This window comes from Mesoplodon bidens (assembly GCF_964165515.1).
Source record: "Mesoplodon bidens genome assembly, chromosome: 20".
In the NCBI taxonomy this organism is placed as follows: Eukaryota; Metazoa; Chordata; class Mammalia; order Artiodactyla; family Ziphiidae; genus Mesoplodon; species Mesoplodon bidens.
In genome coordinates this window covers 24,396,358-24,415,270 of record NC_138181.1, presented here as the reverse complement: position 1 = coordinate 24,415,270, position 18,913 = coordinate 24,396,358, and the positions used below count along the sequence as shown (strand labels likewise).

Here is an 18,913-nt window from a genome sequence, read left to right as displayed (position 1 = left end):
AGAATATGGCATTGAGGAGGCCAAGAGGAGGGCGTTCTCTTCTGCTGGATGGACCTGGTGGGCCAGCCACAGGGGGGTTGAAAGGAGAACTCTGGATTGAGCGACCTTGACCTTGGTGATAAAATGCACGTGGAGTCCTCCGCAGGAGTCAGGTGCAGTGGTTGAAGAGTGAACAGCAGAAGAAAGTAGAGACAGTTGTGTAGAGAGAGGCCCCTCCAGGAGGTCTGGCTGCGAAGGTAAGAAGAGAGAGCAGGGCGGCCAGAGGGTACGTGAGGGCCAAGGCGGGCCTTCTCCATCTGGAGACTTAGGGAAAGGAACTCTTCGAGAAGCGGGGTTGAAGACTCAGAACAAGGAGGCAATGACGGAGGTCTTCAGGCTCCTGGAAGGCTTATAAGGATGAGATCCAGGGCACAGATGCAGCTTTGGCCTTCGTCAAGAGGAGAGAGCCTTCCCCCACTGTAACTGTAAGTGCAGGGAAGGAGGAAATGTGGTGAGGACATTAAGGCAATTCTAGGGCTCCAATTTCTCAGTGAATTGCGTGAGAACTGCACTAGCTGGAAGTGAGAGATGGAGAAGATCAGAGGTTTAGGAAGAGAGAAAACATGAGCTCACTAGAGAAACGGATTCAGCTTCACCAGGTATGTACGAGGTGACCACAAACTCACGGCGCCCGTCGGGCCAGCTGTGCGGTTTCCTGCAGTTGTGCTCAGGGTCCACGTGCCAACAAGGGGAGGGAGGTGAACAGGTTTGTCTGGGGTTGGAAGTTTCCAAGTGGGAGTGAAGGAAAAACAGAGGGCAAAATAACTTACTTAGGACGCACTCAGAGTTTAGTAGACATGACAGGTTCTGGATTCTAAGATAAAGAGAGAAGCAAAGACAGAGGGGGCAGGGTGGATAAAGACGGAGAAGGTAGAGGGGGAAAGCTGACTAATGACTCCTGAGGTCAACGTGCAACAAATGCCCTGAGGTAACCGGGCTGGATCCCAGTGGCTTGGCGTCCTCAATATAAAATATATTCATGCTTTGTCGTTACCTACCCAGGACAGTGCACACATACAGGACACACACATCGGCACTACAGTGCACACATACAGGACACACACATCGGCACTAAGTGTAACAATCTTAATGTTCCAGCATGACTGGAAACTGACCTCTGTCATGCTCACTAAGCCCCTGGGGAAACCAAACAATATTACCTGATTTCTGGTGTACGTCCAGCACTGTTCTAGGTGCTAGGAGTCTGATGAACCCATCAGATGTGGAATTTACCTCAACGGGCTTATGCTTTCATGGGAGAAGAGGAACACAGGCCCAGATTTCAAAGAATTGCTCAATTAAATGAAAGTGGGAAAGGGAGGTACAAACTTTCTTGGATCCTCTATATCAGAAGCCATGTTGGCTGTGCACAATTCCCTGATTTATGTGAGTCCTGGTCAGAATGAACTGTCGCCAAAGGTCACTTGGATTATTGTACTTGAGAAATATGCATTGCCTAGTAACAATTAAGTTCAATCTATTGAACATTTACCATCGGCCAGACAGCATTTACCAAAGATGATACCATTTCCATAGTCCAGACAAGGAAACTGGGTTTGAGGGTAATTATTCATCAAAGACCTACTTTGCAGGTTAGGATTCCAACCTAGCTGTGCCTCAGCCTAACCTCTCTGTTCCATAACATGCTCCCTCTTCTGGTCAGAAGATTACATGTGGACAAACGTGGTAGCATATGAACTTAGTTCCAGAAAGCTACCCAGATTGGTTAACATGACCAGGCTTTCACAACCCCATCAGCACACTGGAAAGAACTCATTCCATGGGAAAAGAAAACACAGGATGAATACCTCTCTATCCAAAGGCACCACGTTCCGGGAAAGATGTCAAGAACCAATTAGTCGAATCTCTGGTGTCAAAGAAATTGTGATTTTTGTGGTTGTTGTTTGATATAGAGTTATGACTAGATGTTTTTTCACATTTTTCCATAAAGTCCTTGGGCCCACATCTGTCTTTACTTTCTTATAAAGCCCTAACTGTGCTTTGAAATGAATTCTATTTAATGCTAAGTCAAAACTGTTTTTTTTACCTCCAGGATATTTCTCTTCGATTCAGATTCATATTTACTTCGAGTCCTTCAGATATTTTCAAACAGGTTTTGGCTCATATAACTTTGAAAATACTCCTAGAAAATATGAAATATTCAAGGGCTAAATCATCTAGGTTTAGGCTAGTCTGTGTAAGTCAAAGACTAACTTCAGAATAATTTAAATCAGCTCAATTCTCATTTTGAAAAAAAAGTGTGTAAATTTAACCTTGGTAAATTAAGTCATGTAAGAGGATAACAGATTTGTTCCAAGCAATAGCTACACACATGTATACACGTACACACGTCACATATGGAGATGAAAATGGGAAAAACTATCATATTCTCTCACCTTCCGCCCCTTATCCAACCCAATAACCCTTCAGAAAAAAACTACACAGTGTCGCATCCCATGAAGCCAGCAGGGTATCTTCAGAAGAAAACGTGAAAGAGGACTTAATACAAGAGTTCAGATAGACAAAGAGGTATTTCTTACACGCATATATTATTTATCCTCCAAGGTACGTGTGAGCAAGAAGGGGAAGACTGTTATTCAGTTATCCAGTAGATAAAGCTAAAGGTGAAGCATTCAGCTAAGTCCTGGTGAAAAATACAGATTAAAAAAAAAAAAAAAAGGAGGTACAAGTATGCAGAGTGCTCAAAAAAGGATGCACCAGGGGCCATGAGGATGCAAATCTAGGGAGGCCTGACACGAGCTTCCCAGAGAAAGTGACCCTGAGGCTGAAGTCAGCCAGGTGAAGACGGGCCCAGAATGGTCTAGACCATGAAAGCAGCAAGTTTAAAGCCTCCAAGAGCTTGGTGCATTTGACCATGTCACAGGAACCCAGGCCAATGAAAGCAGACACACTAATATAGACACCAGGGGTGATCAGGGAGAGTCTCAAAGAGTCGCGTGAGGATGTTGAACTTCCTTACCAATGGAGACCCACTGAGTGTTAAGCAGGGGATTGACACAATCAGACCTGCATTTTTTCAAGCGTCGCTCTAGCTTCATTGAGGACGATGAAGGAGGGCAAGCCTGGGTGTGGTTACTGCAGTACTGGTGGTGATGAGGGGTAACGTGCCTGGGACCGGCATAACAACACCAGTGATGGAAAGAGGACAGGTTTATGGCTCTTAAGAAAGTTGAAGTATTTCAAGTATCTTCTCTGACCACAACGGCATGAAACTAGAAATCAACAACAGGAAAATAAATGAGAAAAAAACGATTACCTGGAGGCTAAACAACATGCTACTAAAAAACCAATGGGTCAACAAGGAAATCAAAAAGGAAATTAAAAAATACCTTGAGACATGGGACTTCCCTGATGGTCCAGTGATAAAGAATCTGCCTTACAGTGTAGGGGACGCAGGTTCGATCCCTGGTCAGGGAACTAAGATCCCACGTGCCACAACTACTGAGCTCATGTGCCTCAACTAGAGAGCCCACATGCTGCAAACTACAGAGCCCATGCACTCTGGAACCTGCATGCCACAACTACAGAGCCCACATGCCCTGGAGCCTGCTGGCCACAACTAGAGAAGAGAAAAACCTGCATGCCACAACTAGAGAGAAGCCCATGTGCTGCAACGAAAGAGCCCTCAAACCTCAATGAAAGATCTCACGTGCCACAACTAAGACCCAGCACAGCCAAAAATAAATTAAATAAGTAATAAAATAAATCTTAAAAAAAATCTATGGATGCAGCAAAAGCAGTTCTTAGAGGGAAGTTCACAGTGATACAGGCCTTCAAAAAACAAGAAAAATCTCAAATAAACAACCTAACCTACCACTTAAAAGAGTTAGAAAAAGAACAAACAAAACCTAAAGTCAGCAGAAGGAAAGAAATAATAAAGAGCAGGGAGGAAATAAAATAGAGATTAAAAAAACAATAGAAAAAAATCAAAAACAAGAGCTGGTTTTTTGAAAGGATAGTAAACAAAATTGACAAACCTCTGGCCAGGCTCACCAAGAAGAAAAGAGAGAGAACCCAAATAAACAAAATCAGAAATGAAAAAGGAGAAATCTCAACTGATACTGCAGAAATACAAAAAACCTTAAGAGAATACTACGAACAATTATATGCCAACAAATTTGACAACCTAGAAGAAATAGACAACTTCCTAGAAATATACAGCCCACCAAAATTTAATCAAGAAGAAATAGATAATTTGAACAAAGCAATCACTGTAAGTGAAATGGAATGTGTAATAATAATAAAAAAAAACTCCCTACATACAAAAGTCCAGGACTATGGGCTTCCCTGGTGGCGCAGTGGTTGAGAGTCCGCCTGCCGATGCAGGGGATGCGGGTTCGTGCCCCGGTCTGGGAGGATCCCACATGCCGCGGAGCGGCTGGGCCCGTGAGCCATGGCCGCTGAGCCTGCGCGTCCGGAGCCTGTGCTCCGCAACGGTAGAGGCCACAGCAGTGAGAGGCCCGCATACCGCCAAAAAAAAAAAAAAAAAAAGTCCAGGACTAGATGGCTTCACAGGTGAATTCTACAAAAAATACAAAAAAAAAATACAAATAACTTATCCCAATTCTTCTCAAACTCTTCCAAAAGACTGAAGAGGATGAAACACTCCCAAAGACATTTTATCAAGCCACCATCACCCTGATACCAAAACCAAATAAAGATACCACCAAAAAAGAAAATTACAGGTCCATATCTTTGATGAATATAGATGCAAAAATTCTCAACAAAATATTAGCAAATCAAATCCAACAACACATAGAAAAGATCCTACATCACAACCAAGTGGGGTTCATCCCAAGTTCACAAGGATGGTTCAACATACACAATCGATGTAATACACCATATTAACAAAAGAAAAGTCAAAAACCACATGATCGTCTCAATAGATGAAGAAAAACCATTTGACAAAATTCAACATCTATTCTTTTTTTTTTTTTTTTTTTTTTTGTGGTATGCAGGCCTCTCACTGTTGTGGCCTCTCCTATTGTGGAGCACAGGCTCCGGACGTGCAGGCTCAGCAGCCATGGCTCATGGGCCGAGCCACTCCGCGGCATGTGGGATCTTCCCGGACCGGGGCACGAACCCGTGTCCCCTACATCGGCAGGTGGACTCTCAACCACTGCGCCACCAGGGAAGCCCCAACATCTATTCTTAATAAAAAAAAAAATCTCTCACCAAAGTGGGTATAGAGGGAAGATACCTCAACATAATAAAAGCCATTTATGACAAACCCACAGCCAATATAATACTCAACAGTGAAAAGCTGCAAGCCTTCCTGCTAAAATCTGGAACAAGACAAGGATGTCCACTCTCACCACTTCTATTCAACACAGCAATCAGACAAGAAAAAGAAATAAAAGCTATCCAAATTGCAAGGGAAGAGGTAAAACTGTCACCATATGCAGATGACATGATACTATACACAGAAAACCCTAAGGACTCCACACAAAAACTGCTAGACCTAATAAATGAATTCAGCAAAGTATCAGGATACAAGATTAACATTCGGAAACTGGTTGCATTTCTTTTTTTTTTTTTTTTTTAATTTATTTTTGCTGTGCTGGGTCTTCGTTTCTGTGCGAGGGCTTCCCCTAGTTGTGGCAAGCGGGGACCACTCTTCATCGTGGTGCGCGGGCCTCTCACTATCGCGGCCTCTCTTGTTGTGGAGCACAGGCTCCAGACGCGCAGGCTCAGTAGTTGTGGCTCACGGGCCTAGTTGCTCCGCGGCATGTGGGATCTTCCCAGACCAGGGCTTGAACCCATGTCCCCTGCAATGGCAGGCAGACTCTCAACCACTGCACCACCAGGGAAGCCCCTGGTTGCATTTCTTTACACTAACTATGAAATATCACAAAGGGAATGTAAAAAAAAACAATACCTTTTAAAATCACACACACAAAAAGATAAAATAACTAGGAATAAACCTGACCAAGGAGGAGAAAGACTTATACACTGAGAACTATAAGACATTAATAAAGGAAATTAAAGAGGATTCAAAGAAATGGAAAGATATCCCATTCTCTTGGATTGGAAGAATTGATATTGTTAAAATAGCAATACTACCCAAAGCAATCTACAGATTTAATGTGATCCCCATCAAATTATCCATGCATTTTTCACAGAACTAGAATAATCCAAACATTTATATGGAACCATAAGAGACCCAGAATTGACAAAACAATCCTAAGGGAAAAAACAAAGCAGGAGGCATAAGTCTCCCAGACTTCAGACAATACTACAAAGCTACAGTAATCAAAACAGTGTAGTATTGGTACAAAAACAGACATAGAGATCAATGGAAAAGAACAGACAGCCCAGAAAAAAACCCACACACATATGGTTAGTTAATCTTCAGCAAAGGAGGCAAGAGTATAAAATGGGAAAAAGATAGTCTCTTCAGCAAGTGGTGCTGGGAAAGTTGGACAGCTGCATGTATATCAATTAAGTTAGAACACACCTTCACACCATTCAGAAAAATAAACTCAAAATGGCATAAACACTTAAACATAAGATGACACCATAAAACTCCTAGAAGAGAGCATAGGCAAAACATTCTCTGATATAAATTGTACAAATGTTCTCTTAGGTCAGACTCCCAAGGTAACAGAAATAAAAAGAAAAATAAACAAATGGGACCTAATCAAACTTATAAGCTTTTGCACAGCAAAGGAAATCATAAAAAAAAAAAAAAGAAAAGCCAACCTATGGAATGGGAGAAAATCTTTGCAAATTATGTGACTGACAAGGGCTTAATCTCCAGAATATACAAGCAGGTCACACAACTCAACAGCAAAAAAACCAAACAACCCAATTGAGAAATGGGCAGAAGACAGTAGACATTTCTCCAAAGAAGACATACAGATGGCCAGTAGGCACATGAAAAGATGCTCAACATCACCAATTGTCAGGGAAATGCAAATCAAAACTACAATGGGCATGAACTTATATATACTACCAAATGTAAAATAGATAGCTAGTGGGAAGCAGACACGTAGCACAGGGAGATCAGCTCAGTGCTTTGTGACCACCTAGAGGGGTGGGATAGGGAGGGTGGGAGGGAGACGCAACAGGGAGGAGATATGGGGATATGTGTATATGTACAGCTGATTCACTTTGTTATAAAGCAGAAACTAACAACACCATTGTAAAGCAATTATACTCCAATAAAGATGTTTAAAAAAAAAACTACAATGGGGTATCACCTCACACCGGTCAGAATGGCATTAATTAAAAAGTCTACAAATAACAAACGTTGGAGGATGCGTGGAGAAAAGGGAACCCTCCTACACTGTTGGTGGGAGTGTTAGTGCAGCCACTATGGAGGTTCCTCAGAAAACTAAAAATAGAATTACCATATGATCCAGCAATCCCACTCCAGGGCATATACCTGGACAAAACTACAATTCAAAAAGATACATGCACCCCTATGTTTGTAGCAGCACTATTCACAATAGTCAAAACATGGAAACAACCTAAATGCTCATCGACAGATGACTGGATAAAGAAGATGTGGTACATACATACAATGGAATACTACTCAGCCATAAAAAAATGAAATAATGCCATTTGCAGCAACATGGATGCAACTAGAGATCATCATACTAAGTGAAAAGTCAGAAAGAGAAAGACAAATACCATATGATATTACTTATATGTGGAATCTAAACTATGGCACAAATGAACCTACCTACAAAACAAACAGACTCACAGACATAGAGATCAGACTTAGGGTTGCCAACAGGGAGGGGGGAGAGAGAGGGATGGACTGGTAGTTTGGGGTTGGTAGGCGCAAACTATTACGTTTAGAATGGATAAACAACAAGGTCCTACTGTAGAGCACAGGAAACTATATCCAATCTCTTGGGATAAACCATAATGGAAAAGAATATTTAAAAAGAATGTCTCTATGTGTATAACTGAGTCAATTTGCTGTACAGCAGAGACTGGCACAACATTGAACATCAACTCTACTTCAATAAAAATGGAAGGAAGGAAGGGAAATTGAAGTGACTGAACTTGGTGACTGATTGGAGTGAAGGAGAGAGGAAGAAGGCAAGGATGCTCCCCGGTTTTCAGGCTGAGCAGCTGAGTGGATGGTGGTGTCCTTGAGGGAGATGAAGATCCAAGGAGGTGGAGTGTGTGTGGAAATATGAACCTCTTTTGAACATGCAGCATTTGGGATGGATGCCTGAGATCCACATTCTTTCTTCTCCCCATTCCAATCATCCCAAACAGACGATCTCCTCTGTTTCTCTATCCTGAATCATATGAAGAATATCCTGACCTTTCATATGAAGAAAGGTCTAGAAAGAAACTTAGGAAGCACATAGACCAATCCCCTTCATTCTTTGCCAGAGGAAACTGAGGGAGGGAGGGAGTTTAGGGGGCTTCCCCAAAGATACGCAGGAAAACACCCCCTAACGCCATAGGCCCTTTCTGGCACCCTCTAAAACATGCTCTGCATTCTTGCCTTTCACAGTTTTCATAATCATCATCTTAACCACTTTTCCTGAAGGTACTCATTCAAACATGAGAAATCTTTAGCCTCCTTACCAACGGATGCCTCTGAATATAAAAGCCATATACTTGGAAAAGTAAAAATAAATCAGAAGAAGTTGAAAAGGTCAAAAGCAATTCACCTCTGGTCAAGTTGCTCATAGGAATCTCCCATTAGTCAGTTTTCATTACAATTACTTAAAAAATGACAAAGCATTGAGTCCATTATTTTTTACAGTATGAATTCTTAAATCTCTACCTCTATACATCACAGTTTTAATTATCTGTCATACAGCTCCCTTTAACAGTTCACTGTTTAAACAATGTTGGTAGGATTTGCAATAATTTTTTTTAACTGGGTGAAGCAATAAAACCAATGGCTTTTGCTCAATGAGCTTCCATTTTTATAATCTGCTAAAGTAAAATGGTAGATGTCAGACACAATGTGATATTAAGCAAGGGTATGAAACCAAATCCTTGACCCAACACAAGTAAAAGAAAAGGCTTACCTGAGGCGGGTGTCCTTAAAGGTGTCAAGGTAGGCAGGATAGCTCCATCTGATTTTATTCCCTTTACATCGAAGCTCTAGAGTTTGCCCTGCCATCAGACTCAGGGTTGCAGCGGGTTTCTGAAAGCGACCTTTATTTATCATTTGCATCATTATAGACTTTGTTTTTGGTGTTGAATCAGCGGAGTCTCTGTCCTTTATTTTAGGAATTTTGGGTTTCACCTTTTTGTTGGTAGGCTTGATTCTGTTCTCTCCGGGCTCCTTTGGATGCTTGTTCTTGGGAGGATGTTGACCAGTAACTGGTACAAACATGAGGAGAGAACAACAGACTTTGGTGGTTAACATACCCAGAGTCTTCAACCCCTGAAACAGATCATTTTTCATATCCCTCTCCTCCTATGTCAAAGTTACTTTCAGGAATAATCATTATTTTCTTGGTTCATTCTTTAGCTTTAAACCAATTAGTAACTGAAAGGGAATCAATTTCAGCTTCCAAGATTTTGTTCAAACTCAGCAAAATATTGCACGTATGAACTGACATTCACACTTCCCAAACAAAACAACTTTTTCTTGTGGTTCACACTCAGTCTCACCAGCTCTAAGGTGGTACCCAGAATGGTGGACCTGAAGCCTCTCAAGGTCTGTTTCTGGTCCTTGCCATCTCAGTGCTGTCGTTGTTTATTTTGAACCAATTGTTTAAACCCAAGAATATGTAGTCTCCAGGGAGTGGAGACAGACTACACTGCAAGCACACTCAGAAGATTTCAAACCATCACAAACTTTCTCCCAAATGAGTACGTACTGTGGTGCCTGTGTGTGTCAGGGTGGACAACATCCATGGCTTAGTAAGAAATAAGTACTAACCCTGTGTTCATTTAAAGCATACATACACATTATTAAAACTCAGTGGTAACTTTAGCAAAGGTTTAGAATTTAGCCAACAAAATACATTGGGGGGAGGAGTATTTTATCACCAACATGGTTGAGAATTGCTGGCAAATGGTGGTAAGAACTGATGACCTTTAAGTCCATTTTCTTACTGCTGTTTTTCCCTTCTCTACAGACAATGCTGCCCTGCCCTTGGAATACCTCTGGCTTCCAGAAATCTCAGCTGTCCACCCAGCCCGCATGGCCATATGCTGTGTCCACCCAGCCAAGAGGAGGAGACTTGGCAATTCATTTGCTCCACTGTCTGCATCAGCTCCAAAGTGACCTTGCTATAAGCCCACAGAATTATAAAACGTCCAAACTTACAAGGTCCTGAGAGATCATTTAAGGTCCTCATGTTATACATTTTAGGAAATAATGAAGGAGGCCTTAAAAGTTAAACTGCACAAAGCTGGCTAGTGACTGGATGTGGAAGTAAAACTCAGGTCTCCTCACCCCCATGTCACTACCTGAGGGTCAACAGCCTGGAGATATTTGGAATAGATAACTACACACATCTTGACCAGTTGAGGGAATTACAGGGCATTTGTATAAAATGGGGAAATGTGATAAATCAGGAGAAAAAATTTTTCCCTCTTTGATGTTCGTATTTATTTCTCTAATGTTACCTTGGTGTATAAAGGGCTCGGGTGGTCAAGAGTACAGAGACACTGAAATTGGGATCAAGAGACAGAAAAAGGCAAGTGTTGCAAGCTCTCACACCAGCAGACCAGGCTGGTGACAAATTGAGGTGAGCCAGGTGGGCCTGGAGAGGCCACGCCCTCCCAAAGGGACAGCTGCCTGGAGGGAGAGAGTGTCCAGGGTTACAGGATCTGATTTCTCACAGGATGGCAGAAATGCAGGTTTCCTGATTTATAAATGTTAGAAACTTGATTTTTTAGAAACTTCAGGTCTGACTCTCTGAGGTGAGGAGGCAGGCGGTGGTTTTCCTACGAGGGCTGGGGATGACCAGGAGGGGACAGGAGAGGGGCTGCCAGGACCGCTCTGTCTTGATCTGGGCTGTTCACATGGTGTGTGTGCAGTTGGTGAGCGTTTCATGGAGCCACCGTCTGATGATTTGTACCCAAAACTCAGCTGACGTGGACTCAACTGTGTAATGATGAACTTGGCTTCTTTGGAGTGTTGCCCTTTGAAACAGGAGCCATTTGGCCTCCACTCTTGGTTCAGCCCTGCCCAGACTCTGGAACCAACCCCACTGTGAGCTCAGTATCAACAGCAAGTCCTTGGCACGCGGCCTTCCTTTGGGTGTGGCTGCGTCGCGCCTGAGCCCCGCGAGCCTTTCCATGACTCCAGGTCCATCTGTGACCTCTCCTTTCCCTGGGTCTGAGTCTCTTCTTATCTCCCATCCTCCCTCTACTCTGGTTCCTCTGGGTCATGGGCCCTGCTGAGCTTTCTCAGTCCTTCCAGGGAGCAGGACTGTGCCCTTGAGCCCTAGTCTCCAAGGCGAGTCCCAATACCTGCCGTTTGTCAAGATTTCCCCAGACCCTGCACATTTGGTTTATTTATGCCCGGGGTCCTAATGACAGATAGGGGTGGGCGGGGTGCCCATGCACACATTTCCGCAACCTCCCAGAAGGAAAAGCACTGCAATCGTTGGGAACATATTAGACCCACAGAAATATTCTAATCCAGCAACACCAATTGTGAAGCATAAGCCTCACTGTTACAATAGGTAAAAGTCACTGTCTTTTTCTTAAGGCAGAAATTAAAAGCCTACCATGATGCTGTCTGAGTCATCTGTGCCCTGCAAGCATTTCAGTCAAACTATGCCTGTGAGAGTCATGGACCTCTGGATTGATGTCTAAATTTGGTGTTTTTTCTTCATCATGAACAGGAATTCAAGCTATTGGAAATGACAACAACTGTCTGTAAATCCTAGGGAATTTAGGCAGCCCATGCAGTTTCCCTGATCCTAAGCTCTCAGATCCCGTGTGCTGATGCTACCCAGCAATATTCGATTAACTAGTTATGGATATTATGCCTTCAAACAGGTGTTCTCATCCCTGAAAAATCATTTGACCTTTTGACCAAATAGGCCCATCAGTCGGTCCAGCTGCTTGACCGTGGAACTGGTCCATGGTTTGACAGTGACGACACACAGTCCAAAGAGCCGGACCAGTGGTCCCACGGACAAGTCCTAGGACTGAGCGACTCCCAAATCCCATGTCTATCTTTTGCAAAGAATGACTCTTCAGGCTAACTAAGTAAATTAGTTATTTTCCAAAGGCCTAAAAAAGTATAAGAATTTACAATGTAGATATACAAAAGTGAAAGTCCATTACCATTGCATTTTTGAGATTATGGCACAGTATATTTTAGAGAAATAAATGACAAAATTCACACACCATTAAATGTCATTACAGACTTTAGGTCCTGAAGTCATTGTTGACTTACTGTGTGCCCTTGGGAAGTTACCCTCCCTCTTACTTTCCTCATCTGTAGATTGAGAATTATATGGTAATAATGACTATCTCATGGATTGCTGTGGGGATTAAACGAGTTAATATGTTTAAAACGCTGAGACCAGTGTGTGACCCACAGTAAGTAAGCGTGAGCGAGGTGCTGCTTGTTTTGTGGTTGTCTCATAATGTCTCAGGGTGATCTCCATGATAAACTTGTGATGGAGGTAAAGCAGCTCATTATTTTTCCTAATTTACAGGTGAAAAATGGAGACCACAGATGCCAAGTAGCTCACCCAAGGTTACTAAGGCGGCAGTGAAAAACCAGATCTAGAGTCTCTTCTGGTTCGTCTTGTTGCGTTCAATTCACGCAAGATCAGCATTTTCACTTTATCTGCATGAATCTCAGGCACAGCACCATTATCTAAGTGGTTTCTTTGTTTGGTAGGTCACAGGCTTTGACAAGGAGTTCCAAGTCAAACAGAACTTGATGCCCGGGATGAGGGCACAACCTTCCTGGAAGGGCTGGAGATGCTTTTCCAAGGCATACATTACAATCCCCAAGTGAAGAGATGCGGGTCAAAAAACATCTCCAAAATGAATGGGTAAATGCTGCACAACCAGAAGTACCTAGGGCAAAGGGCTGTAATTCTTCAGCATCAGCTGAGGATTGATTGCAATCAAAGCTTATTCAATAAAGCTGACCTGACTATTAACCTCTCTAATTCTATCAGACTGTGTGGGAGGAGAAAATAAATTCATTAGAAGAATCACTGACAGCTGCTTAGATGCGGATTCCCTGGAAACACAGGCATTCACATCAAAGCCCTGAAGCTGTTCGCTTTTTTCTCTCCATGGGCAGCTAAGGGGAAAGATCTGACCCGAGATCAGCATCTAAATATCCGCACTATAAATGTGCTGGGTAGCTCAGGGCTTCCCCTAAGCAGTTGTACAGACTGGGACACCCCACTCTCGTTTTTCCATTCCTCATGAAACACCCCACAGGAACACATATACTTTTCCAAGAACAAATATGAGAAGTTGAGAAAGCAGACAGTAGGGAGGTAAAAACGTAGCAGGATGAGAGCCTCTTTTCCCTACCCCCGCTGGAACCCCACTCCAAAATACCCTCAATATCATTGCTTAAAGTATCCTTTTCTTATGAGAGCAACTTCTAAGATTAGATACTTCTATTTCAGGATAAAGACCTTAGATTGATACTTTTTTTTTTTAAGCATCCATCAGAACACAGCTCATCACACTTTTTTTTGAGATGTAATTGACAGCTCAACTAACATATTAGTTTCAGGTGAACAACATAACGATCCCATATAACTCAACTAACATATTAGTTTCAGGTGAACAACATAACGATCCCATATTTATATATACTGCAAAATGACCACTCTCTCTTGAAACACTTTATTCGCTTGGCTTCCAGGACATGGCACTGTCTTGGCTCTCGGTCCGTTTGGCAGCCTTCCTCATCTTCCTTTCCTGCCTGAGTCCAAAGGGCTGAATCCTTGCAACTCCTCAGTCTCTAAGTGGCCTCACCAGTCCCCTTGGCACTAACAGTATTTATCTGCTGAGAGCTGCCTTGTTCCTGTCCTCACTTTGCCTCTAAATCCAGATCTGAATATTCTGTCGCTTACTCAGCACTGCCACTTGGAAGGCTAGTGGGCATCTCAAACTGGACGTGTCCACACTGAACTCTAGATGCCCTTTCAAATCAGCTCCTTCCCCGGTGTCCCTTTATCGGCAAATGGCAACTCTATTCACCCAGTTGCTCAGAACATAAACCTCTGAGTCGCACAGGATTCTCTTCTTTCTTTCCAAAGCCACGTCCAATCCAGCAGCAAACCCTCTTGGCTTCGCCCTCAAAATAGACCCCGAACCCAGGCTCTACCCCCTACACCCACTGCAACCACAATCCTCCCCTAGACTATGGAAAGAGCCCCCTATGCAGGCTCCTGGCTTCTACCTAAGCACGCCTACCTTTGAAAATATAAGTTAGACCATGGGCACTTCTCTGCTGCAGACCCTCCAGTGACTTTCATCTAATTTAGAATAAAGCCTAAGTCTTCCCACACCCGACAGGGCATTGCCAACTCCCGTCTCAGTTCTCACGCTCCTTCAGCCACAGTGACCACCAGGACACCTTGAGGCTCATGCCCTTGGCTTCGTGGCTCTTCTTTCAGACAAGCAGCACCTGCTTCCTCCCTCTCAGCTGGCCTCTGACCCTCCTATCAAAACCCCACGCACACTGCCCTCGGCAGCCCTCTCCATGCTCTTATCCTATCTTATAGGTTCAGCTGTGTCTCCAAAAAGATACATTGAAGTCCTAACCCCTGCAACTGGTGAATGTAACCTATCTGGAAATAGGATCTTTGTAGACATAATCAAGTTCAGATGAGGTCATTAGGTATGGATACCAAGGGGGAAAGGGGGGTGGGATGAATTGGGAGATTGGGATTGACATATATACACTATTGATACTATGTATAAAATAGATAACTAACGAGAACCTACTGTATAGCACAGGGAACTCTACTCAATGTTCTGTGGTGATGTAAACGGGAAGAAAATCCAAAAAAGGGGGGATATATGTCCATGTATAGCTGATTCACTCTGCTGTGCAGTAGAAACACTATACTCCAATAAAAATTTTTAAAAAAAGATGAGGTCATTAGGATGGGCTCTAATCCAATAAGCTGGTGTCCTTATACAGAGACCCACACACAGAGGAAAATGCCAGATGAAGACACACACAGAGGGAGAAGATGGCCAAGTGACAACAGAGGCAGAGATTGGGGAGATACAGCTGTAAGCCAAGGAACACTGAGAATCGCCGGCCGCCAGCCAAAGCTAGAAAGAGGCAAGGAAGGATTCAGCCCAGGGTCTCAGCAGCAGCATGGCCCTGCTGACACCTTGATTTGACTTCTATCCGCCAGAACTGTGTGAGAACTAAGAACTCGTAGTATCTTAGTTTGTGCTTGGTTACAGCAGGTCTAGGAAACTAATACATCCTGATTACTGATTTTTCACGCCGCTTATCAGTTCCTGAAATGTTATCTTTACTTGTTTGTTACCTGTCCTCTCCATTAGACTACGAGCACCGCAAGGGCAGGGCTTTACAACCTTGTACGGGGGCAGCCATCAATCCTCAGAACTTCTCTCACTGCTCTGGCTGGCACACTGCCCGGTCTCTCTGTTGCCCCTAAACTTTTCTCTTTTTCAGCTCTAAGAATCAGAGATGATTTTGTATGTCAAACACACAGACCAAGATCCTAAATGCTTCAAAACATTCATTATTTGCACTTGTGAACAATGAGAGTTTTTACAATTTTTTCATTATAAGGTTTTCTGAACTAATTTTTATCCTTTTTCCAAGGAATAAATTGAGTCACAATAATGATACCGAGTCCTGGTTAGGACTCATTTTCAGTGTCACTCCCCTTACCTTCTTAGAGATCAGGCTGTTTTGCCCTCCCATCATAATGAATCTCTTTAGTTTCCCCAGAAAGGGAACCTTCACAGGACCGAAAATAAGCCCACGTTAGACTGAAGATCAAATTAGTATTGATCAAGGGTCCGGCGTGAGATTGACAAAACAGCAGTAACAAATCAATATTTATACTTCGTCATTTGCTCCCAACACTGGGTAAAAATATGTAGATAACAAAAGCTGGTAAGGACCTGTGATGTTGTACTCTTTTATGTAAAAATAGCAGCACCATATCAACAAACACAGTGGCATGTATTCCATAAAAATGCTGAAAATCAGGTGCCGTGAGCCACGTCTGGCTCTAAGTGGCATCTTGGGCCTTTTATTAACTGTTTTCATGCCTCACTTTCATGCCACAAGAGTGGCACGCCCTTCCAACTCCCACTCTTCATGAGAAGAAATAACATTACTTCTAAAAATTTAAAGCATTTTAGAATGAAGCCAGGCAAACTTTGCTGGGTTAGAGCAGATGTACACCCAGCATATGCTTACAGGGAATTCTTTTACTATTAGAAAGCCTCTCCTAGAAGTGAGCAGAAAGAGTGAAAGGCAGTGGGAGAAGTTGAGTCATGGGCCTGTGTCTGGTGTTTGTGCTTCGGGATGACCAGGAATGTACCGTATTCTGACTTGTTAATCAGGGGCTGGCACTGGAAGGGCACCCCACCTAAGTCACTCTCGGTTCCTGGTCCCAGCCAGCCACGTGATAACTCAAACCCGAGAAAACATTCTTAATAGGTTTAGAAAAACTTATATACTTTACTGAAGCAGATTTACTTTTCTAATTATGTGTTCAATATTTTATTCACAAATAGTTTATACTATATATTTTACTTTTTACTTTTAAATATAAAGCCATAGTGCTATTATCACATCTAAAATTTATCAATTATTTCTTATAAAATATTCAGTCTGTGTTCAACTTTCTGATTGTCTCACAAATCTATACTGTTTGTATAAATTACATTTGACAAACAGATGCTAATTGATTCAGGCAGCTGTTTGTAATCATGGTCTGGGCACACATTAGCTGGGAGAGATTCAGGAGGCAGAGGCTGAGGCTGCCTCCTGAGCCCCTGCGGCAGGCATCTTGGGTGAACTGTGTAACCAAGAGAATGGGCCACTTGAAATTATTTTGTCTGACCGTCTCTTGCTCTATTCAAAAAGTGATACCAAATACTACATTTCTATCACTTCAGCGATCACATGCGAGGACCTGCCAGGAGAAATTTAATATTGTATTTTACACCGTGAACTCACGCCAACTGCTCTCTAGGCAAAGAGGACCTGTTCCTCCCCGCCCCTCCCCAGGATAAGCACTGCCTACACTTTATCCAGCAAGGCTCTAGGCTTAAGGAGCCTCACATTCAACTTCAAGTCCCACAACCATTTTGGACTTTGCAAACCAGAATGTGGTCTTTTTCTGGCCAATGCCTCTAGTTTCATGGGAAAGAAAGGAACTGGTCAGGACTGAGTAGTGGATAAAAGATGTGAGCCAGGGTGAGCTGGCCCCAGCGGGAGGTTGCATAACAGCAAAAGCTGCTTTTCAACCAAAACCAGCAAAAATAGTGACTGCAGAGCAGAATTCCAAGGGAGATTTCAGGATACCAGGATGTAACAGATACAAAATATACTGCACGAATAACACCAACTGAAAAATAATGGAGCCAACCAATTAAATGCCAACAGAAATATAGATAATAGACGTAGAAACACACACACACACACACACTAAAGTCTGGCCCTGTGGTTGTGAGTCTACACAACAGGGTGGGCCCAGGACAGGCACACATTCAAAAAAGTTCAGCGGCACAAGGGCCCCCATATGGTTCACATAAAACCATGTCCTTCATCTTCTCCCCTCCAATAAGATAAGAAGTGTAACAGCTGTGGGTTTTTGAGTCGTGTGGAGGTCTGATACCCAGAAATATCTGGTCTAAGACTTAGGCACATCTCGCAGGATTCAAGGTGGTTTATGAAAGGAATCTAGGACTGCAGGTGGGGGAGGAGGACTCTTCGAATTTTGCAAAAGGCTCAGTTTAGGTGGCACTCGCCCTCACGAGCGACCCGGGGCGAACGCCGCGCGGAGGTGGAAACGATCCGCCGCTCCCAGACAGACACGTTGACACTGGGGGTTGGACCAGGGGCTGCCTGGGGTTGTTCCGTTTGCCAGCTGCCGAGAGCTTTCCAGGAGCGCAGGAGCGCTTCTGGTGGGGATCCTAAGGGTCAGAGAAGCTGCCACCGTCCCAGGGGCTCCGAGGGGAGGTGGAGAGAGGGAGATAAGGAGACCCTCCTGAGGCGGGGGGGGGGGGGCAGTGCACGGAGTAGGGAGAGGCTCCAGGGCTGGGCCTCGGAAGGTCTAAAGTTAGAAGAAGACCTGGAGGACGACGAGGGCTGGTGGGGTGGGGAGGGGGGCAGTCCGGGTAGCCCCCCACGCAGAGTAACTCACCGTCCTCCAGCGCTTCGTGCACCAGCAGAAGACCCAGTAGCAGCCAGACCTTCATCTTCAGGGCGAGGGGTGGGGCAGAGGTGCGGGGGACGGCAGGTCCGAGGCGCGCGGAAAGCGCAGGGCGAGGGCAGGGGCGCCAGGGGAGGCGGCGGGCGAGGGGCGGGCGCCTGGGACGCCGCAGCTGGAGGATTCGGTTTCATGAGGAGGAACAGATTTGGGGGGAAAGTTTAGGGATTTTCTTTCTTTCTTTTTTTTAAATTCTCTGTGTAATGTAACCTCTCCTGCCCCCTGGCGGAGCCGTGAAGCGCTGCGCTTTTTCCCGGCGCCGAGGACGAGGGCTGAGGGTGAAATGTCAATTACAGCAGCCACTCATCGAGTTCCCCCAACGCTCGGCGTTTCACGAAATTTACCAACTTCAAGCAGGCCCCGCGCAATCCTGCGGGTACTGAGGGGGTCACATTTAACCGTAGCTGTCCAAAATGTCACCAGCGCTCTCCCCACCAGCTCAAGTGCAGCCATAATGCTCTGTGAAAAGAGCCCCCTAAGTATTT

General features: G+C 44.0%; 1 protein-coding gene across 1 annotated transcript in view; it reads right to left on the bottom strand.

Moving 5' to 3' along the window:
- The window catches only part of PDGFRL (platelet derived growth factor receptor like), a 48,034-nt gene extending 29,121 nt beyond the window's left edge, over nucleotides 1–18,913 (bottom strand). The window contains exons 1-2 of the mRNA XM_081220691.1: nucleotides 18,363–18,913; nucleotides 9,066–9,363 (exon numbers count right to left, since the gene is read on the bottom strand). Coding sequence (XP_081076817.1) covers nucleotides 9,066–9,363; nucleotides 18,363–18,417 — 353 coding nt within the window. The 5' untranslated portion in view covers nucleotides 18,418–18,913. The remainder of the gene's footprint in view (nucleotides 1–9,065; nucleotides 9,364–18,362) is intronic.